The sequence below is a fragment of the Microcaecilia unicolor genome, chromosome 14 (genome assembly GCF_901765095.1).
Source record: "Microcaecilia unicolor chromosome 14, aMicUni1.1, whole genome shotgun sequence".
Classification (NCBI taxonomy): Eukaryota; Metazoa; Chordata; class Amphibia; order Gymnophiona; family Siphonopidae; genus Microcaecilia; species Microcaecilia unicolor.
Genome location: NC_044044.1, coordinates 50,081,111 through 50,107,536, shown reverse-complemented (window position 1 = coordinate 50,107,536; position 26,426 = coordinate 50,081,111). Strand labels below are relative to the sequence as shown.

The window sequence follows — 26,426 nt, the reverse complement described above, 5'->3', positions numbered from 1 at the left end:
TCCCACTACTCCAACCAGAGTTACACCTAATCACACTGACCACCCTTCACCAGAGCAGCACAAGGTGGATAACTGTTCAGCATTACATAAAGCACATTTTCAGACTAGTTAATCAAGGTTACTACAAGAACACCTGATTGCCGCTTAATTCACTAAGTACTGTAGAAGCACTATAATATTGTTCGGGTGCAGATCAACTATACTATACAACAATATACAAAAAAACTGCTGTCTGTAAAATGACGAAAAACTACCTACAAACTCCAGTTGTTGTGTGACCAGCAGGAAAAAAAGCTATAACGGGTAAATAAACCCTGCCTTCATCATTGGCCAAAAAAACCTAATGCTGTATTATCCTGCGGGTACAATGTAATCTATACAACTACACGGACAGTCAGCTTGCAACCTCATAGGTAATCAGCTATATATCTTAATAAACTCCCCACTTACCTTTATGGTGGGTGCTTCTGGGTAGCGTTGCGTGCTGTACTCCTCTTTCTGTTCTTAATGTGCCAAGCCGACGATGGCCAGCGATTCGCGCTGCTGCTTCAGGGCCTCGGTCTCACATTCTATGAAAAGAGGAGATTAAATGATACCAACTGGAGTTGTAGGTAGGTTTTTGTCATTTTACAGACAGCAGTTCTGTTTTGTATATTGTTGTGAAGCATAGAAAGTTACAAAAGTATCTCATACTCTGGTTATTCCTCTGAGTAATATTTCTTAGGCCATGTTTTTAAAGAGCAACAGAGCAGCATATTTGGTTTCTTTAACATTATTCCAACATTCAGGCCCCAAACCTTCCACTGAGTTTTTCCAAGTTATTAACTTGCGTTAAATTGCTCTTATAATGATCATGTTGGATCATGCATAACAATCGAATTCATTTATTTAGGCTCAAGACCATGCAGGATCTTGAAAAAAAAAATTAAGAATAAATTCAATTATCACCATAATTGGCTCCCAATTTAAAGTTATCAGTTAAAAGTTCCTAAAATCATTTTCTGCTGCTTTCTGCAGAACTTGATAATCGGGCAAGCCAATTAATACACTCTTAAAATAATCAAGACTTGACAGAATCACAGCTTAGGTAACTATCCAGAAACCTTGCATATTTAGATTAGCTTTGTCACTTTAGGATGGTCAGAGCTTTACCATATGCTTTTTTGATTAAATAATTCAGGTGAGAGCCCATAGTCGGGTTGGAATCCAGAAAACCCTTTGGGATCCCTGTAATCCCCAATCCATAACTTCTTCTTTTTTTTTTTTTTTATGCATTTATTTTGTACCCCAAAAATCAAGCAGCCAGAGCCTGCTCAGGTGGGCACTGATGGAAATGTTCTACTGAGCCTTCAAAGCCACTGCTCTTAAGAACAGGCAGGGGGTGATGTGTTCTACTGGCAACCCAAGCGTGCCTCCAACTCCTCCCACCTTCCTGGACCTTACACTTGCCTGGGTCAGTAGCTTGATGTCTGGCGCCAGATTAAGCGAGAAGAGCCTGCTCTGGTGGCCATGGCCAGTCCTTGGAGCTCATTCCACAGCTTGAGTTTAAGAGGAAATGTGAGGCGGATGGCATGTGACAGGAGCTAAGGCGGGAGCTATGTTGTAAGACCACTGAGGCAGAAGTAGGATGCGAACTTGAGCCAGAGCTACTCTGGGAATCAGGGAGGAGTAAGAGACTTGTAATTGAATTAAATTCTCTTATGTTCTATCTTTACTGTAATTGGTTCAGAGCAGGTTATGTATGAATCTGTCACCGCTATGTACATAAAAGTAACCTAACAGTTATCAAAATTGTACATAACTAAAAATAAGTTTTACAATTAACTTCCCTTTAGTTAGGACTCAAATCACTCACCGTGGGTAAAGACAAAATATAAGAATTTTTTTTACATTAAATCAGTCTTGCAGTCCAGGAGAGAAGCACAGCTGTTTATAGAATGTTTGGTGAACTCAGCAGCCCTAAAATGTGGCCACCGATCCTTTCTGTACTCAGCATCAGGGCTGTAAATGATGAAGGGGGGGGGGGGGGAGTTAGTAAACAGTCTACCGCTTCCAGCAATTCTAAGCACCTGAGGAATGGAAGGCTGATAGACTAGTTAACTCTCTGCTCTCTAGCTATATATCTCTGGTCAGTATTCCTTCTCCCAATAACTGTTTCTCTTCTGCAGGTGACGTGAACGTGGGCGGCATTGTGGCTGGAGTGATAGTTGCGATTCTTATCCTGGCGCTTATCGGCTTTCTGATTTGGTTCTTGTGTAGACGTGGCTATTTCAGTCGTGAGTATCCTTGCTTGGGCACTTCAGACTGGAACTTGACCCTTCACAGTTAGGGGCGCATATTTGCCCATAGAGGGTTCCGAAAATGTCAGCACCATGCCCCAAAGGCCATGCAAACCCAACGGGAGCCTATGGCACTGTTGCTGTTCCCCAGCTGTTCCAGCCCTGGGAGTATCTTCAAAGCTCATAGGTCAGTCCTTCTGTATGCTGATCCTACAAAACTTGAGATCGTTGTCGGAAATGACCTGTGAGTGCTGGACTTATGTAGGGTTGGCACAGATGCGGAGTGGATCCTTCCACTGAGCAGATGGAGGCAGAGGGAGATGCTAGGGAAGGTAAGGGATTGGAGGCAGGGGTGAGGATATCCTGGATGGGAAGGAGGTGTGACAAAGAGGGAATAGCATGGCCTATACCTAAAACTATATTAACCTTGTTTTTCTTTTTTTTTCTCTCTTCTTTTTCGTAGGTGATGCCAGGTGAGTGTCAGCTTCTTAAGTTTTACCTTCTATGCGATTCCAAACTGCTGTTCCACCACTTGACCAGCAGGTGTCTCTCATGCAGTTACAGCCCTTCTCAGCCCTGCACATCACTCTTGTCAGCCAGTGAGAAAGAAATGTGGTGACAGCCCTGGAACTTTAACCTTCATTCTCTCCACCAAAAGCATCCATTTTAAAAAGAATAGGACGAGAGTGAAGGGGGGGGGGGGGGGGGGGGGTGCACCTTGTAATGCTGCCTCACACCTTTTTCTTGTAAGCGAAAGGAGAGTTATGACCCAATCAAGGGTGTCCCCTGAGTCATGTTATGAGAATATAGTCCATTATTAAATATCTGGTAGGGGTCAGTAGTATATAATGTTCACTGTCCTCCTCCACTCTGATATACGTAATCCTTAGTTGGAAGGGCATCCTGGTGGCTCCATTGGTCTGGTTGAGGAGAAGGCTGAGGTGCCATACCTACAGTCGAAGAGCTCAGACCCTTTCATTTAAAAACCAAGGGGCTAGTACTCATCTGGTGGATGTCAGCATTGTGTGTGTGTTAAATGCTGGCCAGCGGCAGCTGAATTTATACCTGGGTATTTGAGTGCTCGTCCCTATCAGAAACTGGTACTGATTTATCTGGGTCTGCAGTGGCCACCGATTTATTCAGAGGTGGTACCAGGATACCTACACAGTAAACTTCCGAGAGCCTTTTTTTTTTTTTTTCTGCCCTAAGTTAACTGAGTAGCTATCCCAGTACTGCCACTGAATATTGGCTCTGCCCGGTTAACTCCCGACTCCACCTCTGGCGTTAACTGGATAGAACCACTTTGGTCTGCCTAGATTTTCAGTGGTGCTATTAAGGCGGCTGAAAATCCAGGTAGTACCCAGCGATCAGGATTTATCCAAGTAGGAGGCACTCCTGCCTGGGTAACTTCTTTTGAAAATTCACTCCCTGGTATTTTTTTTTTCAGTGTCCGGTTATGGTGGCAGTAAAGGATGTTCTGCTACAGTAGGTGAATACTTTTAAAACATAAGAACATAAGCACTGCCATACTGGGACAGACCGAAGGTCCAAGTTCAGTATCCTGTTTCCAACAGTGGCCAATCCAGGTCCCAAGTATCTGGCAAGGTCCTAGAACAGCAAAACAGATTTTATGCTGCTTATCCTAGAATATGCAGTGGATTTTCCCAAGTCCATCTTAATAATGGCTTATGGACTTTCTTTTAGGAAATTATCCAAACTTTTTTTTTAAACCCTGCTAAGTTAACAGCTTTTATCCCATTCTCTGGCAACGAATTCCAGAGGTTAATTTTTCTTTTAGGAAATTAACCAGACCTTTTGCTAAGCTAACTTCTTTCACCAAATTCTCTGGCAACAAATTCCAGAGTTTAATTACTCATTGAGTGAAAATATATTTTCTCCAATTCATTTTAAATTTACTAAGTAGCTTCCTTATATGTCCTCTAGTCCTAGTATTTTTGGAAAAAGTAAAGAAGTGATTCACATCTACCTGTTGCACTCAGTATTTTATAGACCTGAGTGGAGTGCAGCAGGTAGATGTGAATCACTTGTTCACTCTTTCCAAAAATACTAGGACTAGGGGGGGACACAAGAAGCTACTAAGTAGTAAATTTAAAATGAATCGAAGAAAATATTTGTTCACTCAAAGAGTAATTAAACTCTGGAATTCATTTCCATAGGATACTGGACTTGATGGACCTTTTTGATCTGTCCCAGTATGGCAGTGTTTTATGTTCTTATGTTTTTGTTCTGATACCGCTGGCTAGCGCCTAATTCACATTTGTTTTTCAGGAAATAGGAACAAAGATGTAAAGTTGCCTAGTACAACAAGAGTAGATGAAATCACTTTATACTTTGGGGTTCTTATGTTCTGCTGTGTGTGCACCACCTTTTTCATCACTGCATGCATTTTTTTTTTTAGTGCTGGAAAGAAAGTTATCTACAGCCAGCCTTCAGAGACGAGGAGTGATGTAAGTGTGGCTGGGATGGGGTGGGGGGAGGAGGTGTATCACTACGGTCTGTATTGCTGGTTTATGGTCCGATGTCTAATTCAAACATCACCAGGTAGTTTGTGCTAAAGCAGAAGAGCTTGCTCTAGTTCCCTGGCTGTGATTGCTGAAGTGATTTTTTTTTTTCCCCAGACCCTTGGTCTGGCAGGATACTCTCTTGTCTGGAAGCAGGGTAGGGTTTATTCCATCTTCAGAAGCAATTCCCCTCCCTCCCTCCCTCCACCCCCACACACTTAGGACAAAGTGGCAATAAAAGATTTCTTAAAGATGAGGTCACCCTGCAATGACAGAAGGAAGTAAGTCCAGTTGTGCTCAAAATAAGTTACCGTATATATTTGAATATAATTCCGTCCAAATATAAGCCAAGAACATTTTCCCCCTAAAAAGGGGAGTGGTGGAATGTAAATGCAAATATAAGCTGAGGGCTTATATTCAAGCATTTCTCTCCCTCTTCCCTGTCCGTCCTCCAGTGACCAGCATTTCTCTTACCGCGGTATGCCTGGACGCTGACACAGATGCGGAATTAACTGCAACCAGGCCCTTGAGTATGCGCAGATGCTCAAGGCCCCGACCGGCCCTGCTTGCGGTTCTGCATCTGTGTCGGTGTCCAGGCTTACCGCGGTAAGAGAAATGCTGGTCACCGTGCTGGGGGGAGGGGGAGAGAGAGAATGCCAACTCAACTATAAGGAGATACCAATTTTTGGGCTCTTTTCGAAACCCAAATATCTCCTTTTATGCCTATCTGTAATCTAGGAAGTATGTCTCATCTTGTTGGATGTCTGTCTGCATTGCCCCATCGGGATCACCAACTCTTCAGAGGCAAAAAGCAGAAAGATTTGTGGGGAAAATGGGGGTGGAGGGTGGGGAAACAACACATCAGCCAGAATGAGCAGACTGGATCAGCCCTGTGGTCTTTTTTTCCTACTGTTGCATTCATTATCTGGGTGTCAGGAGCTTCTTGACATAGTAAGTGGTGACAGAAAAAGACCAAATTCCACAGGGCAGACTGCATGGATCACACTGATATACTCTGCCTAGATGTAATGCTCATGTGCACCCTAGAACCAGCTCCGCCCCTCCCTTTCCATGTGCCTTTCCTAACTTTTTTTTTTTTGGGGGGGGGGGGGACTTTTTATTAAAATATTAGCCATTGAGCCCGTAAAAACGGGCTAGTAAAGGAAGGGGGGGGGGGGTTGAAAGCCCCCCCCCCCCCCCCGGATAGGTTGCCGCTGATGCAAATGTGTCTTTTTATGTCTGTAATATGGATTCATAATTGAAGAGGTGAGTTCCAAAACCTGCTGAGTACATTTTGTTTTTCAAAAATGAGTTCTACTGAAAACAGACTGTGTTTACAGATAGCCATAGGATGTGAGAAGTGTGCACTAAAAGGCATTTATTCATCCTATACAATAAAACGCACCTCCAACATTCTGAAGCTGACTGCATGGCTAAGGCATTCCTGCTCTCTGTATCCATCTCCTGAATTGACATCACGTACTTCCGGGTTCGTCACAAGCAGAAGTGACCAACCACACGAGGTTTCTCAGCTTCAGAATGTTGGAGGTGCATTCTATTAAATAGGATTGGTCAGTTCCTTGAAACATCCTGCACAGTAACGCTCAGACACCAGAGAGAGAGAGGGGGGCCTGACACCAGAGAGAGGGAGGGGGGGCCCTGACCCCAGAGAGGGGGGGAGGTATCTCTGTCACACTCGCATACACTCTCTCTCTCACAGTCAATGCCTTTCTCACTCTCACACACTGTCTCTCACACTGTATCACATTCACTATGTGCCACAGTCTCTCATGGGCTCATACACTCAGTCTCACAGAGAGTCTGTATCTCACACTCTCTCTCTTTCTTTCTCTCTCTCTCTCTCTCTCAGACACACTCACACCCAGACTCTCTCACTCTCTCTCTCTCTCTCGCACATTCACTCTGTCTTGCACACACTATCTGTGTGAAACACTCTCTCTCTCTCATATTGTCTCACATACGCACTTGCACACACACTCGCACATTCACTCACTCTCTCAAACATACACACTCCGAGGAAAACCTTGCTAGTGCCCGTTTCATTTGTGTCAGAAACAGGCCTTTTTTTACTAGCAAGAAATAATATTGGTGAAAAAACGTTTCTTAATGTTGGATAGAATTCATAAAAACAAACTTGCATTTTATCAATGAAATAGGTTTTGGAACTTCAATTGCTCTGGTTCCCTTTGCATGTAAAGATCTCATCAAAACGTAACCTCTTTGGTCTCCCCTCAACTTATCCCAGTATAGTTGGTGTGCTGGTCAGTTAGGTGGGGCAGACAAGTACTGAAAGTCGGGTCACTTTTCCCATGTCTCTCTAATAAAATATCAAATTTTTTCCACCCTAGCGCAATTTCCAGCAGACTTCGTCTTTCGTCGTGTGAGTTCTGTCTACTGAAACTGCAGAATGATTTGTACTCAGGCTCCAGCTGTCGATCGTCCCTGCCTTAAAACGAATTCTCCTCTTCCCTGCTGCCCACCTCCAACTTTTTGTAAATTGTATTTCTGTGAATTACCTGAGAATAGCTGTAGTATTTGTATGTCATTTTATTTTGCATTTTATATTGAAATATCTCTTTACTGCTAGGTAAGCTTCTTATAGGCATTGAGAACATGGAGTTGTCCAGCTGAAAATGTTATCCCAGGCCACCCTTGTTCACGACTTAGGGCAGAAGTGTCTAAAATGGGTGCAAATGTTGTCTTGCTGGAAAATTTGAGTCGTCCAAAAATGTACATAGAATAGGACTTGGCCTGGCACTATGATGGTGTAATGCTGTACATATTTGAGTTCTAGTGATGATCAGCAGAGCAGCACCTTGCCTCGGATTTACAGTGGTGACGAGCATAAAGTAGCTTGAAATGCTAGGTTAAACTTTTATAAGGGGAGGAGGGAATCTGGCTTTTTAATTTTAGAAGATATATAAAATTTAACCCATGTGCTGCTGTCTTCTGTCACACCCCTCCCACTGTTCAGGGGGTTGGTGGGGGGAAGGTTATTTCTTAAACATATGTTCAGAGCATGGATCAAATGAGCTGTTGACTTTCTCACACCAGTAGCAGGTGAGTTATAGCACAGTAGGTGGAGATGGGAAGAGAATCAGGACAGTGAAGTAGCAGTAAGTTAATTCCCCAAACTCTCTGGGGTGGGAGGAGCGAGACAGATTCTATACTAAAATATATATATGTGGGGGGAGGGTTGCAGGTTTTTAAACTGGAATGACTCTTGATTTTAGCTGTCTGTAAAGTACCAGTTGAGGTGAAACCCTAGCAAGCAGATGGCGTGGTATCCAGGCAGAGCTGCAAGAGAGGTAGTAAGCTTCAGGTCAGTAGAAGCCACGGCAGCAACGTGCCAGGATCTTCTGTGCTGTGCTATTGCCTGGCTGGGCACAGGCTTTGGTTTTCTTGTGAATTTTGTTTTTAAGCTATGTATCATACAGGTCTAAAACAAATGTACATATTTTTTTGAAGATTTTCAGATGCAGAGTTAAGAAATAAAAATGGGATAACATTTATGGTGCTCGTGTTTTGTTTTTTTGTTTTCTGCTAAGGTGATTTGTTGAACATCTAAATGTTATACAAGAGTGACATCTGGTGGCTAAAACCGAGAATGCATATGTATTACCATTAAGAATGGTGTTATTCCCTCAGTGATTTAAATACCACAGTTCATTACATTTACTACTGAACCATTTGTGTATAATTTGTAGTGCCTACATCATGCTCTAGAGATACAAATATTGTGTGGACACCCACGCTGCCCAATCACAGGTTAGTTTCAGATCTTGGCCCATTCCCATTTTTTAATGCAAGACAAAGTGTTTAGAACTAGCTCTGGGACTTAAAGTTCCACAACTTGTGCCAAATGCTGCTGCTTTTTCTTGGAGAAACAAGGACCTGAAGGTTTGGTATGGACTGAAGGAGTGGCCCAATGATGGTTGCAGCGGGCTGAGAACTAAGGAACTCAGGGTTCAAATCCCACTGCCACACAGGCTTGGTTTATAAGCCCTTCAGAGATGGGACAATAGCTGTTGTATCTGAATGTAACGCCTGAAAAAGGTGTGGGCTGATGGAAGTGTTACAACCATTGTTCCTGGTGCCATGAGATTAGTGGCACGGAGATGGGGACCCATGGTAAACCGTGGTTAAAAAAAAAATGTACTGCAGGTGTGGGAGCAAAACTTCTTACCGTCCCACAGGAGCGATTAAATAAACCCCACGATTACTGCAGGTCCAGCATCTCCTCCTTCATTCCTCCCTTCTCCCCTTCCCTGCTTCTCTACATTGTCTCAATCTAACCTCCTTGGTTGCATCTTTTTACCTTGTGAAGAAGATCCCCCCACAGACCTCCAGGGTCTGCCCTTCTCTGCCTGCTCCTGCCTTCTGACATAACTTCCTGTTGTGTGAAACAGGAAGTTAACATCAGAAGGCGGGGGCTGACAGTATGCGTGTACAGCCCTACATACATCTAGTAATGCTATAAAAATGATGTATAATAGTAGTAGTGCTGGAGAGAGGGTGGGCTGAAGGGCACAGAGGCACCACTGGAGGGAGTGAGGGCTGACAGGTGCTGGATGGAGGGGGGTGAAGGGAACAGAGAGCAGCGCTGGAGGGAGTGCGGGCTGAAGCTGACAGGTGCTGGAGGGAAGGAGCTGAAGGGGACAGAGGCAGCACTGGAAGAGAGGGTGAGATGCATGCAGATAGTATATGAACACAGAGGGGCAATGACAGGAGAGAACAGGAATATAGAGAAGGGAGATGCTGGACTTGTGGGGCATAGGGACACAGGAGAGTGATGCTGGACATGGGGAGATGATAGGAGCATAGAGTGGTGGTGATGAATTTGGGGAGATGGACACGGGGGAGATGCTGGACAAGGAAGTATAAAGGACACGGGGGAGTTGGGTTAGCATGGAGAAAGAAGAAATGTCAAATGGGCAGAAGACCTTGGCGAGTGAGTTGAGGAGATAGAGGGAAACAGAAACCAGAGCCTGGGACCAACATAATTTGAAGAATAAAGTGACCAGACAACAAAAGGTAGAAAACATTTTATTTACTACTAGGAAAAAATGCCCGTTTCTGAGCGGAATGAAACGGGCGCTAGCAAGGGCCCCCTCCCTCCGTCCCTTGAAGCTACTTGCCTTGTTCGCTGTGGGCCGTTTCGGCCCTCGAGTGTCAATAGCTCCGCCCTCAACGTCATGATGTTTTGACGCGAGGGCGGTGCAGACACTCCAGGGCACACCGGATATCTCGGGCGCCTCAACTTCCGTGGAGGCTTCAGAACGTTGGGGTTGCCTTTTATATATATAGATTTTGTGATTAGAATGTCAGATTTGAAATGTGTATCCTGCCAGCGCTGGTGTTAGATGTGGCTAGGGCCCAGGGCAGAAATTTTGGAGGGGGCCCCAAAGCCCACTACCAGGCCATGCCTTTAGCTTCCAGCAAGCTTGGGACTTTCTCTGGCCAGAGGGCAGTTGTCCTATTTGCACTCCCATAACATCATCCCTGACGTGTGATCTTTATATTTTCCACGGTATTTCTATTTCTTTGGTGTGGCTTCTTGCGGTTTTGGTTTAATATGTTTGTTTATCATTTTTGATCAGCTATTATGTATTTGGCATTTGTGTTCTGTATGTGTGAACAAGGTATTCTGTTAGCATGAATTTTCTATGTACTCTGTAATAATTTGGCTGCTTCAGTTTTTCCCACTAGTGGAGGGGATATTTGTGAGAGGGAAGGGGAGACTTTTTTTTAATCCTTCTGTATTGGTTGTGATTTTATAAAATGAAGTTGTACAGAATATTTTCTTTTTTACAGTGAAATAAAATTATTTAAATATAAAATCAATAATTGAGGCTTGTGCAGATGGGATCAGACAGAGCTTGTGGGGATGGGGGACAAACTTTGTCCCCATGTCATTCTGTACTATACAGCTCTGCTTTGATAACAAGCAGCACAAAGCTGACTGTAGCACTGGGGAAGGGTAGCAACATTTCTCTCATGTCAACTGGGAAATTCATGAGAAAAATAGATACCAAGTTAAAAACGTAGTAAGGGTGTAGGCCAGTTACAGATATTGAAGGAGGCCTAGGTCTGGCTTATTGCTTTGTTTAAACAATGTTTATTGATGAATCAGCAATATTCAGCAATGATATAAAAGTTACCATATACTCAAAAAAAAAAAAGTTAGTAAATATCTTCATCAAGTTTGACCCTTTCCACAACTCCCTCTCCGAACAATCGGAAACCTACCAAATCAGTATACCGTATCCCCCTCCCCGTATCCTCCCCACAACCTCCAGCATCTCAAAACACAACCAGTACCCAAACCAACCCCCGTTTCCCCATTAATAACCAGCCAGTAATTCACAACCATCCCCCCCCCCCCCCTGGGCCCACACCCAGCAGTCGCTATAACAGGCATTCTACAATCCCTAGCTAAATTGTCATATCTGGAGAATGAGCTATCGCAATTGCTAGGTCTGGCTTATTGCTTTAGTAGATTTTTGAAAACCGAACTGCTTGGTAACCTAGAGATATATATTTTTGATTTATTACATTTGAGATGTGTTCGGGATTGGAGATTTGGTACCACAGAATTCTAGGATGTGGCCTTGGAATAAACTATAGGTGGCGCTCTTAGCATCCCTCCCACAAAATAGCCTCCCCCCACCCAAAAAAAAAAGTAGTCTGTTAAAAAAATGTATACAAATATATGAAAAAAGATATTGAGCTAAAAATGAATTCAGAGCAACAAATGAATGAGTGTTTGGAAATAAAGGCTGGTAAATAAAAATAACATTTTCCAAAGTAATAAAAGAAAAAGGTCAAATCTGAGGCACAGAAGTAAAAGATAAATATCTGATGTTTGAGATTTCTTCTATTGTTGCTCCTTATACATCACTGAGAAACTAAAAAATCTGCACTACCCAAGTAGAGATAGTCTTGTGTTAAGCGGAGCATTTCAGACAGTGCATTCCAGAGTGTGGGATCTACTCCGGAGAAGGCTCGCTTGTGGGTATCACATCATGTAATCTCTTGGAGAGGGTATGGTTAGGGATACCCCTTGGGGGGATGACCTTGGTGTCCTTGGAGGTGTATAGAGTGTCATCATGTTCTTCAAGTACTCGAGGCACTTTCCTTTAAGGGCCTTGAAGATCAGACAGAGTTTTAAATTTAGCCCTGTATTTTACTGGTAGCCAGTGAACATTTTGCAAAAATGGTGTGTTGTGGTCATGTCGATTGCAACCTTCTACTAGTCCTGGTGCAGACCCTTTGTAGTCAGGCCAGTATAGAGTGCATTACAGTAATCCAGTCTTGATGATGGGATGACATGCCTTCTCGATGAAAGGAGAGAGGCAGTGCAGTTGTCGTAAATAGAAGCAGCTCTTGAAGGTTGTGTGGATTTGGGGAATCAGAGTAAGTGCTGAATCTAACTGTATTCCAAGATTCCTGACTCCTGATTTGAGGGGGGAGTTTGTACTTCCCAAAAGAGATTTTGATGCCAGGTACGGTGTCCACTTGTGTTAAGGACCCAGAGAAGCCCGGTTTTACTTGGGTTCAGGCAAAAGTTGTTGTGTTTAGACCATTCTGAATTGATGATAGACAGTAATCAGTTATTCAGTCAGGTTCAATGGGTATTAGTTGCACATCATCCGCGTAGATGTACCCAAACCACACCCACTTTGAATCTCAGCATGCTTTTGCTCATATACATGTAACAGGCTGGTAATGGATGTTTTTTTTAATAAATGCTGATCTCCAGCAGGTGCATCTGAACAGTACTTAAATGTTAATTGGGCTATAAATAAATAGCCCAATTTGGTAAGAAAAATCAGAGTCCTCCTTACTCTCCTTGGGCATGGTCTGCTGATGCCAAAACTTCCTTCTGAAGTGACCTGCCTTGCCCAAGAGGAAGAAGGAAGTTGATATCAGAAGAGGGGGTGGGCCGCAGCAGAGGAAAGTTCAGCATCAGCAGACTAGGCCTGAGGACAGTAAGGGCTCGGATTCTTACCGCGGCGCTTGCAGAATTGCACCAGAGCCAAGTGTAGCAGGAGAGAGAGGGGGCATCCTGGTCTTGGACTTAGGAAATATGGAAGGGGAAAGACACGAGACAGATGTTAGGTATGTCATGTGGGAGGGAAGTCCTGGCTGCCCCTGTTGCATGAAGTGAGCATTGCCTAATTGGGTGATTTTTTTTGGGGGGGGGCTCATATCTTAGGCCATTTTGTCAAGGGGCCTTAATGTGGGCAGGCTGTTTTGTCAGAGACTATTATGTTGGGGGCTTTTTTTTTTTGTTTTTTGTTGGGGTTATTTGACCCAGCACCATCTCTTGCATGCCGAGTCGGGGGACAAAGAGCAGTGTTGGGACCAGGGTGAATCAAAAAATAAAAATGTCCAGGCACCAATGATAGAAAAGGTCACTTTATTGATTAGAATATATCATCTGTGGGAATATACAGCTTTCACATGTTTGCATTTGTACAGTACAAATGCAAATGTTGCTTCAGGGACACGGGGAAAATTTCACACAATCAAAAATGGGGAAAGCAGGCACAGTATGGCCTTATAGCATTGTTTCCAAACATAGTCCTGGAGGCTACCCAGCTGGTCAAGGTTTTGGGATATCCACAAGGATATTCTTGTGAGATTAGCATGCACTATTCTTAGCATTTTTTGTATAGCGCTACCAGATGCACGCAGCGCTGAACACCTGATACAAAGAGACAGCCCTGCCCAAAAGAGCTACAATCTACAATAATACAGACAGACGAGAGAGTTACAGGTGAGGGACTTACACTGCATATAATCTCCTCATCAACATTCATTGTGGATATTCTGAAAACCTGACTGGCTGGGATGCCTCCAGGGACTAGGCTTATGGTTTCCTTTAGTGATCATTTTTTTTTGGTAGGCTCCTGGAAATTTTGAGAGCAGGTTCCATGACCGAAAAACATACCTTACTTACCAAGAATAAGCATGCATGTGGTGCTATCATTATGAAACAAAAATATTCAAAGATGAGACAAAGGGAATTCCTGTTCCTAAATTATAAATCAAAATTAATGAGTGGAGGGATGAAACAAAGAAAAATCATACACATTACTTCAAATTGTAAATATATAAGCACGTATCTGCCACTAGCAGCGGAAAACGAGAAGAATTTTTTCTCTGAGTACTCGATGTACTTCCCAAATTCAGTCGCTGGCAGACAAACCACCTCCGTTGTCTGATCAGCATTGCAAGGTGCAGTTTGATTCCCTTCTAACACAGCTTGTGTGTAACAAACTTAGACTAGCAATGTTTTTAAATGTCAAAAAAGGTTCCGACTTATCTGTACAAGACAGTTTGGACCATGAATCCAGTTTACGTTCCTGCGAAGACAACATCTATATCCTGAACAGATAAGTCTGACCTTTTTGGACATTTAAAACATTGTTAGTTTAAGATGGGCTACTCATAACCCCACAGGCTGTGTTCAAGGAGAATAAAATGCACATTGCAACGCCTACTACGAACAGAGTTTTTTTTCTGCCTATGATTGAATTTGGGGGGGTACAATTGATTAAGAATAATTCTGAGGCTTTTAACTCCGCTCATGGCAGATGCTGCTTATATATATATATTATATTTGAGTATTGTAATGAGGTGTGGTGTGATTTTTTTTCCCCCTAAATAATTGTTGGTTCCCTTTGCATGATGAGGGCATCTAGGGCGGTGATTCCCTGGAGCCACCCCAGCTGGTCAGGTTTTCAGGATCTCCACAATGAACATTCATGAGAGATTTGCTTGCACTGCCTCCACTCCATGCAGTCTTTATGTTATCTTAAAAATGTAGTCTACAGCCTAGCTAATAAAGATCATGGCAATTACAATTACAATGACATGACTATTCAGTGTGAGTATCCTGAAAACATGACTTGGCTGGGTTGCTCTAGGACCAGTTTGGGAACCTCTGATCTAAGGTGCTTTCATAATTGCTAACAATGCTGTAAGAACTCCATGTTCCAGAGACAGGCTGATCCAATCCTTCTGTGATCCTAGGAGCTTAGTCGAGATAGGGTGGCAGAGCCGGTGGTGGGAGGTGGGCTGGTGGTTGGGAGGGGGTGGGGCTGGTGGTTGGGAGGCAGGTAATAGTGCTGGGCAGACTATACGGTCTGTGCCAGAGACGGTGGTGGGAGGCGGGGGATAGTGCTGGGCAGACTTATACGTTGTCTGTGCCAGAGCTGGTGGCGGGAGGCGGGATAGTGCTGGGCAGACTTACAGTCTGTGCCAGAGCCGGTGGTGGGAGGCGGGGATAGGTGCTGAGGCAGACTTATACGGTTCGTGCCCTGAAGAACACAGGTACAAATCAAAGAGGGTATACACAAAAGTTAGCACACATAAGTATCTTGTTGGGCAGACTGGATGGACCGTGCAAGGTCTTTTTCTGCGTCATCTGCTATGTTACTATGTATATGTGTATTAAAATCTACTAGTCCATAGCTACGGTGACTGAAGTGGATTATAAAACCAGGATGGGATCTACTTGTTCCTGTTGGCATGGAGCCAGTTGGGGGACCCTGCCACCTAGGGTCAAGATTAACGGTAGAACATCAGCACGGCAGCCCTCTGTAATGGCTTTGCTGGTGCTCCAGCCAGCACTCTTGCCATAGCCATCCCAATCGAAGGCGGTGGAAATCCCCGCACTGTTTGGGAGCACCTTCGGGAAAGTACCCTCCTCCTCCGATGCAGTGCTGAGAAGGCAAAAAGAACAGCTGGTTAGGAACTGGACAAATTGGAGAATGGGGGCGTTAGGGAGGGGTGGGACAGTGGTGCTATTCTTATACACAGAATTTAGGGATGTGTGAATGCAGTGTATTCTTCGTACTTTGAGAAGTAGACCAGGCATGCACTGATAGCTAGGATGGTGATTCCCAAACCTGATCCTGGAGGCACCCCAGCCAGTCAGGTTTTCAGAGTATCCATAATGAATATTCATTAAAGATTTGCATCAGGGGCGTGGGCCTGGACGGGCCCAGGCCCAGCCACTTTCCCTTCAGGCCCGCCCATCCAACATCCTCATACCAACCCGGGTGTCGGCAGGTTGGGGGGGGGGTGCTCCGCTGGCGCCACAGTCCCCACCTGCCTACCAGCTCCACCGATGGACAGATGACCCTCTTCCCCTGCCACCCGGCACCTGACCCAGCCTTAAAAAAAAAAAAAAGTTGGTGAAGCGCCTCACGTCTGCTCTGCGCTGCTGTAAAGCAAGCAAATCGCCTCTTCACGTCGGCCGTTCCTTCACTGTGTCCCGCCCTCTGATGTAACTTCCTATTTCCGTGAGGGCGGGACACAGTGAAGGAACGGCTGACGTGATGAGGCGATTTGCTTGCTTTATAGCAGCACAGAGCAGATGCGAGGCACTTCACAGACCTTTTTTTTTTTTTCCAGGCTGGATCAGGTGCCAGGTGGCAGGGGAAGAAGAGGGTCATCTGGGTTGGGGAGGGGGCGCTCAGATGGGAGAAGGGGATTGGGTCTGGGTGGTGTAGGCTCAGATGGGAGAAGGGGGCAGGAGGGAGAATGGGTCTGGGGCTGAAAAGGAGGGCCCTAATGCAAGGCATATGAATGAAGGGAACTGGGGGCTGAAAGGAGGGTAGGTGGGATAAGGGGGCTAGTACTGGAACTGGGGGTATGAAAAGGGGCAGGGGCTGAAACTGTGCAGACTGGGGGCTGAAAGGGGATAGGGCAAAGTGGTTGGGGCTGAAACTCGGGGACTGGTGGGAGAAAAGTGCTGGGGTTGAAACTGGGGCTGGTGGGATAGTGGGCCCTGAAACTGGGGGCTGAAAAGGAGGGGCAGCGAGAGGGAGGCAGACCCTGGATGAATGGGAGAGAGAGGGCAAAAGGTGGATTGAAGGGCAGAGGGGCAGACACTGGATGGCAGAGAGAGAGCGAAGACAGATGCTGGATGGAAGGAAGACGGTGAAAAGAAGATGAGGAAAGCAGAAACCCAGAGGACAACAAACTGTAAATAAAATACTATATATATATATTTTTTTTTTTGCTTTAGGATAAAGTAGTATTGTAGATGTGTTAATAAATGTTTATAAATAGAACATGTAATAAGGTAATCTTTTTATTGGACTAATTTTGAATACATTTGGACTAACTTTCGGAGAACAAAACCCCCTTCCTCAGGTCAGGATAGGATACTGTAACACACTATACTATATTGACCTGAGGAAGGAGATTTTGGCCTCTGGAAGCTAAATGTATTAGTCCAATAAAATGGTATTTTATTTCTATATTTGTTTTATTTTCTATTTGTTAATTTGTAAAGTGGTGATTGGTATTTGTTAGTTTTTTTTTTCAATTTACATCTGCTGTCTTTATATTTGCACAGTACTAGGGGAACATTTTCTGTTTCTGTGTGTTGCATTGTATGCAGAGTCTGGCATCTTGGGGGTTCCAGTTTGATTTTTGTCTAAATAGAAAGTTTATGATTACTTATTCTATAGTGGTTTAGGGTGTATCTGTGTTTGTGAAAAAGACATGGCTTTCAGGTGCATTGACTGTGCAGGATCGACGATCTGTACTATTCTGTCTGGTTGTTGTTTACAATAGGTGAATTGATGTTCTAGTGCTCACTTAGTGTTTAAGATGCTTCCTTTTCCTTAAGTGACTTGTAGAAATGACTGCTTATGGTATGCTAGACTTGCTCTATAGGTCCTGAGTGTTTTGTATTCTCGGTATGCCTAGTACTGGATTTTGGAGGGGGGGGGGGGGGGGTCAGTGGTGTGCTGGAGCCGGCTCGCAAGAGCTGGTTGTTAAATTTTCTTCCGGCTTGCGATCCGGTTGTTGAAAATTGTGAGCCGGCTCTGGCTCTCCTCCCTCTCTCCCGGATCCGCCTCACCGCCCGCTTGTTTTTTTGAATTCTTAGGGGCAGGCAGTCTTGCCTGCCCTCTTCCAGCGCTGACTGTCCTCCCCTGCCGGTTCGCACTTTAAAAATGGCCGCCGAGACTTCCAGAGGCGGCCTCGCAAGAGTCTCGGCGACCATTTTGAAGCACGAATTGGCAGCGGGGGACAGTCAGTGCTGGAAGCGGGCAGGCAAGACTGCCTGCCCCGAAGAATTCAAAGAACAAGCCAGCGGTGAGGGACCAGATCTGGAGGGAGGGAGGGAGGAGGAGAAGAATTCGCCAAATAACTCGGGAGGGGGTGGCAGGGGGGAAAAGGGAGTCGCTGCTGGGTGGATGGAGGGGGTCGCTGGGTATGGGTGCATGCAGGGCAGGGAGAGGAGGGTCACTGCTGGACATGGGTGCGTGCAGGGCAGGGGAGAGGAGGGTCACTGCTGGACATGGGTGTGTGCAGGGCAGGGGAGAGGAGGTTCACTGCTGGACATGGGTGCATGCAGGGCAGGGGAGAGGAGGGGAGAGAGAAGAAATGCTGGACATGGATGGAGGGGAGAGAAGAGTGAGGAAGGAGATGAGATGAGGGAAAAGGAAGAGAGGAGAAAAACTGCACATGGATGAAAAAAATAGGCAGAAGCTGAGGACCAGAAATGAAGAAGAAAGGAGGAAAGGAAAGAAATAAATGGAAAGGAAGCCCTGGAAACGGAGTTAAGAGGACAGATAGCAGCAGAATCGGATACTGGGCCAGCATGATCAGAAAAACAGTCACCAGACAACAAAGGTAGAAAAAAATCCATTTTATTTTCATGATAGTGTTGGAATATGTTCACTTTGAGAATCAGGTGCTCAACATTAAAAGTTTATATTTATTTATTTATTTATGGCATTTTATCCCACATTAAACATGAGTTAGATTGGAACCTGGGATCATTTAATTTTTTTTTCCTGGAGAGAATAATGCATTGCCCCCCCCCCCCCCCCCGGCTATAGTCAGCTCTGCAATTTTTGGGGGGCACAAAGGTGGACGGGGAGAGAGCCTGTTGTTAAAAATTTACAAGCACACCATTGAGGGGGGTGTTCAAAAAATGACCAGCCCTGGGTGTCAACTACCCTAGGTATGCCACTGCTTTGATCGCTGTCGCCACCTTTTCTCCCGCGGCTGATGCCAAACTATGGGGGAGGGCAGGGTTGATGCCGGGCTACAGTTCCAGGCTGGAGATTTTGGGACAGTCCTGCATTTCTGATCACCCCATTGTTGTGGGACTTGCAGCACTGATTTTGGTTATAAAGTTTAAATCAGGACTGCACAAAATCTCAAGCCTGGAACTGGGTAATTTGCCATCTCTGTGATTTCTAATTTTTTGTTTTATTCTGCAATTTGTAAGGGGTGGTCTGTATTCTTGGCATCTCTGCGATTTCTAATTTTTTGTCTTTTATTCTGCAGTTGGTAAGGGGTGGTCTGTGTTCTGCGTGTGACCGATGTAAAAGGTTGTGTGTGCATGTAGTTCGTGTGGTGATCTATATGAGTCTGACTTCTCTGGCTTTTTAAATGAGAATGTCAGTTTCAGAATTTACCTGTTTTATGAATACAGGTTAATCAGGCATTTGCATTTGTTACACAGCAAAGTTTGAAGGATATGTGCCATTGACATGTTTGCCTTATAGCAGTCATATTTTGTCAAGTTTAAGATATGAGATAAAAGCACTATATTTAAAAATGTTGGTGTTCCATGAACCAGGTATGTGGTTTGTGTTAATGCAGGAGAGCTGTTGCACAGACTGTTTACTTAGAAATCCATCATCCAGTGCACTCTAAGGCATTATTAAGAAGTATCCCAAGAAACACTACTCACACCGAGTAGTGCCCACCCAAAATGTCAGGTCTGGCTACGCCACTGATTTGCATGCACTGCCTCCATTGCATGCTCATCTCTCTCATGAATATTGCATAAGTACATAAGTATTGCCATACTGGGACAGACCAAAGGTCCACCAAGCCCAGCATCTTGTTTCCAACAGTGGCCAATCCAGGTCACAAATACCTGACAAGATCCCCCAAAAAAGTATAAAACATTTTAAGCTGCTTATCCCAGAAATATTTTCCCCAAGTCCATTTAATAATGGTCTATGGATTTTTCCTTTAGGAAGCCGTCCAAATCTTTTTAAAACTGCTAAGCTAACCGCCTTTACCATGTTTTCTGGCAACGAATTCCAGAGTTGAATTACACGTTGAGTGAAGAAAAATTTTCTCCGATTAGTTTTAAATTTACTACTTTGTAGCTTCATCGTGTGTCTCCTAGTCCTAGTATTTTTGGAAAACATAAACAGATGCTTCACGTCTACCTGTTCCACTCCACTCATTATTTCATAGACTTCTATCATCTCTCCCCTCATCCATCTTTTCTCCAAGCTGAAGAGCCTCAGCCGCTTTAGCCTTTCCTCATAGGGAACTCATCCCATCCCCTTTATCATTTTCGTCTCCCTTCTCTATACCTTTTCGAATTCCACTATATCTTTTCTGAGATGTGGTGACCAGAATTGAACACAATATTCGAGGTGCGGTCGCACCATGGAGCGATACAAAGGCATTAGAACATCCTCATTTTTGTTTTCCATTCCTTTCCTAATAATACCTAACATTCTATTTGCTTCCTTAGTTGCTGCAGCACACTATTGATTATGGATATCTCGAAAACCTTACTGACTGTGGTGCATCCAGGACCAGGTTTGGGAGCCAGCTAGGAGAAAGATCCATAGTTCACCAGGGGAACTTGATCTAGGGATATCAATTCACTCCATTATTTTTCCAATTCTGGTTTTATCCCATGAAGAGGTGGGCCTGCTTTGTTTAAGAAAATTGGTGGTGGGGAGGAGGAGGGGGAGGGGAAGATACAGAAATAACCATAGTAGATGATAGCAGATAATGACCTGTATGGTCCATGCAGTGTACACAATAAGATAAACTCATCGTACAAGGTATGATATGAATATACTACATGGAAGGCAAAACCAGAACTAGATCCAGCTTGTCCTGAGGGGACCCTACTAAGTTAAATGTGACCAAGTCCAAACCTGGGATTCTTTGCACGAAAGCAGTTGAGATTGTAAATTCTTTGCTGAGCGACTGTTTTGAATTTTTTTTATTTTTAATTCCAGAGCACTAGTATTCACTGACAGTCCTTGCCAGCTGCAAAAAGGTCAGATTTTCAGGATACCTTTTAAGGAATAAACACGATACAGTAAATTGATATGCATACTAACTCGGTTGTATGCAAATCTATTCCATGCATGCTCAGAGATGTCTTGAAAACATGAACCATCTGTGGCCCTTGAGGATGGGATGTGTGAATACTACTGCCAACTGAATAAATTGTAATTAAATTTAACCTTGCATGGGACCTAGCAACCGGTTGGGTTTTCAAGATATCCACTTCCGTGTGTCTGTCTCTTTCTTGCCCCTTTTCTTCCCTCCCCTTTCACACTCTTTCCTTTCCAGTATTCCTCTTGTCCTCTTCCACCCTCTCCCCTCCTCCCTTCTCAGGTCTTGTGGTGCCCCTCCTCCCTTGGTGCAACTCTTTGGTGTCTCTCTCAGGTGGCCTGAATTGCTACGTATTTGTCCACGGCCATTAGTTCTCACGTACACACCCCACATTCCAGTGACGGACACCATTTCTAGACCCCAAGTGCATAGACAGGTGAACATACATGGATCCTACAGTAACCCCGAATACTCACATGTTCTGAGTTACATCCAGTGACCTTCACACCAGAGCATAAGGCAAGGGCAACCTTTTCAGTATTAAACACCCGGAATTGCACATAGCCTGGGATGAACTCTCCTGGAGACAAGCAGGAAAGGCAAGAGTTAATTTAAAGACATAAGGCTTTATTCAAACCTATGCTGTCCACTCACATCTGCACCTTCCCCCTCCCCCCACCCCAAAAAAAAATTCTTGTGTACCAAATTAGCATTGGCTTCTTGTACAATATTGTTGCCAATTAAAAATGCTACATTGGGGTTGGCTCTGTTTTGTATTCACGAAAAGCGTCAGGCTTGAGTGCCCTCTTGTAATCTGTACTCATTAATTTATGTTCCATCTTTGACCTCATACTTTTTCAATTGCAGCTCTGTGTTTGTGGGAACTCGCTACTCATTGATATAAGACCGAGCTTTGAAAGTCTTTAAAGATTTGGCATTTGCAGAGTGGCGGTATTGCTTCAGGGGGAAGGGGGTTAGGTTTTTAAAAAAATATCTTTAGGCGAGGGAAGTTCCAGTCCCTAAAGGATGGGTTAGATATAAACCCTGGCAAAAAATTCTAGCTGCAACTTTTCTGTATTGTCACAGAACATTTACCACTCGAGATTCAGCCAGCGACAGGCAGCCACTTTGGCTGCCAGCTGCTGGCGGTCAAGCCAGATATTCAATGCAGGGCCATATCTGTGTTTTTTTAATGCCGGCTAGCATATGACCAGTTAACTCAATATCCAGACTTAAATCAGCCATGGCTTAGCAGGCAAAGAAAGGTCTGCTTTTTATGTGGCCTTATTTAGCTGATAAGCCTGGCCGGTACCCGGTCACCCCTCTGGAATACCCCCAACATTGCTGGCTTTATTTTTAGCGCTAACCGGGCATTTTCAGCAGGAATAACCAGTTAAATGCCACTGAAAATGACAGATTATCCACCAAGACATGAGTTAACCAGTCAGCAGCTGTTCTGGCTGGTTAGTGGCCTCATATGCATTAATTTTAATGCAATGTGTAGACATGTAATACACCTATTACCTGCACCTAGTCCATTTCTGCATTACTTGGTGTACATAACCCATTTACAATTGGCAGTAACCGTGTGGTTAGACTTGCAATAACTTTCTGCATCAGCCTCTCAGTGAGCAGGTTGGTGAGGGGAAAAACAATTCAATTTGGGCTTGACTAACAAGTTAAGAAACTTCCTTGATATGCAAGTCACAAAACCCCAAAACTCCCATGACATTTGCAAGCCAGACCCTTCTGATCTGCATAACTTTACCAAGATGAGGTCAATTTAGCTTTCCTACAGGTGATGCTTTTGTAGGAAAAAGAGACCACTTCTAATAATAATAGCATTATTGTAGAGCAAACAAATACATTCAAATAACCCTGGGCACTGACTTGGTACCTCGGCCATTAGGAGAATAGTAGCTGGAGGTTTGCTGGGCGTTGCCAAAATCATAGACTATGGGTATAGCTGGACCGTTGTTAGTTGAGCAGGTCCCCCCATTGTAGCGGATCGGATATTTCTATAAGGAAGGAAGTGAACAGATATAAGGAAACGAATACTGGCAGGCTCTGTCCATGGGCTGCCAAGCCTTTAGCAGCAGGACAGGATTAAAGAATAGGCAAACGAAATCTTGGATCCAAAAATTTAGCAAGGGCCCTCATATATAGCAATTCAATGGTTTTCCCAGGCAGATTCTTGCTTTGATTACTCAGCTATTTATTTATTTATTGCATTTGTATCCCACATTTTCCCACCTATTTGCGGGCTCAGTGTGGCTTACAATACATTGTGAATGATGGAAATACAATTTGTTACAGTACGATTATGGGTTATATTGTGAAGAGTTATGGGAAGACAAAGTCAAGTCAAAACATCATTTGGGTCATAGAAACTATGGAATGTAACAGTGGGGAAATGATAGGGCAATCGAACAATAGCAAGAGAACGTTAGGGTATAACAATTTTATCTGTGGGTAGATTTTTTAAGTGTGGAGAAAATACGGGGGGAAGAGAATTCAGAAGAGAGTGTATTGATGCATTTCTATTAGTGTGCATGGAGTTCATGTGTTTTGATCCTTGCCGTAAATTTTCTCAAAGAGATGAGTCTTCAATTGTTTGCGGAAGTCGGTTAATTCGTAGATCGTTTTCAGGTTGCGTGGTAGTGTATTCCAGAATTGCGTGCTCATATAGGAGAAGGTTGATGTGTGCAGTACTTTGTATTTTATGCCTTTGCACTTAGGGAAGTGGAGATGAGTGTAAATGTTTAAGTACAGGCTCAGACTAAAAAAATAAATAAAAACATAAAAATCACCTGTAGATATGTACATAACGATATTATACATTCTATTGGTACAAACAATATACACAGGCAGCAACCAATTTACAAATATTAAAACAATATTCTTTACTGTAAATTCCCAAATGGCCAATTGATTTTCGCAAAATGCTTTGGTTGATTTTTGCCGCACTCGTAGCTGTAGCCAACCTATGTTTGCTAGTCATCCAAGAATTTTTGCACAATAAATTTATTGACATTAAATCTGGCATATGATTTACTGTCGGACTATTTCTCATTCTATATACCAATATGCCCACTACTGGAAAACTAGAACAAGCAGAACTTTTACAGATTCCTACACGGATGCTACGTGCCAGCAGAATCCTTCACCTCAGTCTCGCATGCAGAACACGGACAGACCCTCAACTGATACAAAATAGGGGGCCATTAAAAAAAAACATGCAGACCCCCCCCCCCCCCAAGGAAGCACAATTCCATATGCAATGAAAATACTGGTAAAAGTGACAGGTGCATTTTCTTTCATACTTCACTAAACACAAAATTAGAAAAGATATATTTCCAAAAAAGCAAACATCCATGAGCAATATATTTCCAAAAACAAACAAACCACCATGAGCAGCATGCCCCCCTCTTTTCCCCTTCTATATGCTGCATTTCTTCCTTTTCCTTCCCTCCATGTATGTCTCCCTCTCCTCTCCCTTCTATCCCTCTCATCCACATGTAACTTGTCCCCCTTCTTTCTCTCATCCACATACAGTTGTCCCCTTCTCTCCTTCTCAGTTACGTGCAGCTTGTCCTCCACAGTGGAGTGGAGGAGCGGCCTAGTGGTTAGAGTGGTGGACTTAGTGTTCCCTATGTCTTCCATGCATCCTGTATGTAGCGTGGAGGGGCATGTTCGATATGGTGTCTAAGATGGACTTTGGATGTTTTGCACTAAATGTCACTAAATGGAGGAGTGGCCTAGTGGTTAGGGTGGTGGACTTTGGTCCTGGGGAACTGAGGAACTGAGTTCAATTCCCGGCACAGGCAGCTCTTTGTGACTCTGGGCAAGTCACTTAACCCTCCATTGCCCCATGTAAGCCGCATTGAGCCTGCCATGAGTGGGAAAGCACGGGGTACAAATGTAACAAAAACAAAAATCCAACTAAGAAATAAGCCCATTTTCGAAAATACCGTTTTGAACAAGGTTTTATGTTTTGTACAATTTTTGACCATTTTTGGAAAAAAAACCGTGCACGTGCAAAATGTACAGAATCAAGCCATTGGGATTTAGGAGGAGTCAGCATTCGTAGTAGACTGGTCCCTCAGACGTCCCAGGAGAGCAATGGGGCACCCTAGAGGGCACTTCTGTGCACTTCATGTAAATGCTCACAGGTACACATCTTACCATTACTCTTTATTTCATCTGCTACGCTCTCCAAAACCCACCCCCCCCCAACGGTATACCCCTACAATAGCCCTTAATGGTGAAGGGAGCACCTATATGTGGGTACATGAGGTTTCTGGTGAGCTTTGGAGAGCTCACAGTTTCCACCACAAGTGTGACAGGTAAGGGGATGTAGGGGCCTGAGTCCTCTCTACAACGCACTGCCTCTGAGGCTGTCACAGAGGCTGGTGAGTGCTATTTTTATTCACATTTTTGGTGGGTGGTAGGGGGTCAATGACCACTGGGGGAAGTAAGGGGGGTCATCCCTGATTCTCTCCAGTGGTCATTTAGGGCACCTTTTTGTGCCTTATGCATTCTAAACACAAGTCTAGCCCAAACTGTTTAGATTTTCACCCTGGGCGTTTTAATTTTGTTCCATTATAGTGAGAACATCCAAGTGTTATGTATGCCCTAATCCCGCCTTCAAAATGCCCCCAACACACCCCCTTGTGATTTGGACACATTGGAGACAAATTGCATAGATAAAACATTTGAAAGGTTTTGAAAATATTGATTTGGATATTTTGAGAAGAAATCTGTCCAAATGGAGCTTTGACGCTTTTTAAAACATTTTGCTTTTTTTTTTAAAATGAGCCCCATAGTAACAGAGTAGATGAGGGCAGATAAAGACCTGCATGATCCATCCAGTCTGCTCAACAAAATATATCATACCATATGCTATGCATTTAACATATCCACACTTGATCTTGAATCTGCCCTTGCCATTTTTAGGAGAGGTCTGCCTGGCACTGGTCTTATTCCCTAACTACTGGAGTTGCTGTTGAAGCCCACTCCAGCCCATCATCAACCCCACCTTAGTAATTCCCTTATCTCTTATTTGTCCTGTTTGTCCTAATTAGATTGTAAACTCTGTCGAGCAGGGACTGTCTCTTCATGTTCAAGTGTACTGCGCTGCGTACGTCTAGTAGCGCTATAGAAATGATAAGTAGTAGTAGTAGTCTTTGGGATTCCAGAATCTTGCTGCTCTTTGGGATTCCGCACAGAATGTTGCTACAGTGGGATTCCAGAATCTTGCTACTCTTTGAGATTCTGCACGGAATCTTGCTACTCTTTGTCCTTTTCCCTTATTTGTCCTGTTTGTCTGTCCTAATTAGATTGTAAGCTCTGTCGAGCAGGGACTGTCTCTTCATGTTCAAGTGTACAGTGCTGTGTACGTCTAGTAGTAGTAGTAGATCTGTCTAGCTATAATCAGGGCACAGACTGTAGAAGTCTGCCCTGC

The 26,426-nt window shown here is 44.0% G+C and overlaps 2 protein-coding genes across 3 annotated transcripts in view; one reads left to right on the top strand and one right to left on the bottom strand.

Annotated features, from left to right (window-relative positions):
• Positions 1–8,332, top strand: part of F11R (F11 receptor) — a 109,298-nt gene extending 100,966 nt beyond the window's left edge. For both annotated transcript variants that reach the window (XM_030187122.1, XM_030187121.1), the window contains exons 7-10: positions 2,169–2,276; positions 2,743–2,752; positions 4,699–4,747; positions 7,171–8,332. In XM_030187122.1, the coding sequence (XP_030042982.1) occupies positions 2,169–2,276; positions 2,743–2,752; positions 4,699–4,747; positions 7,171–7,206 (203 nt within the window). In that variant the 3' untranslated portion in view covers positions 7,207–8,332. The remainder of the gene's footprint in view (positions 1–2,168; positions 2,277–2,742; positions 2,753–4,698; positions 4,748–7,170) is intronic.
• Positions 8,333–15,209: 6,877 nt separating this feature from the next.
• Positions 15,210–26,426, bottom strand: part of ITLN1 (intelectin 1) — a 34,662-nt gene continuing 23,445 nt past the window's right edge. The window contains 5 exon segments of the mRNA XM_030187111.1: positions 15,210–15,427; positions 15,429–15,494; positions 15,496–15,555; positions 21,439–21,542; positions 22,860–22,980. Coding sequence (XP_030042971.1) covers positions 15,401–15,427; positions 15,429–15,494; positions 15,496–15,555; positions 21,439–21,542; positions 22,860–22,980 — 378 coding nt within the window. The 3' untranslated portion in view covers positions 15,210–15,400.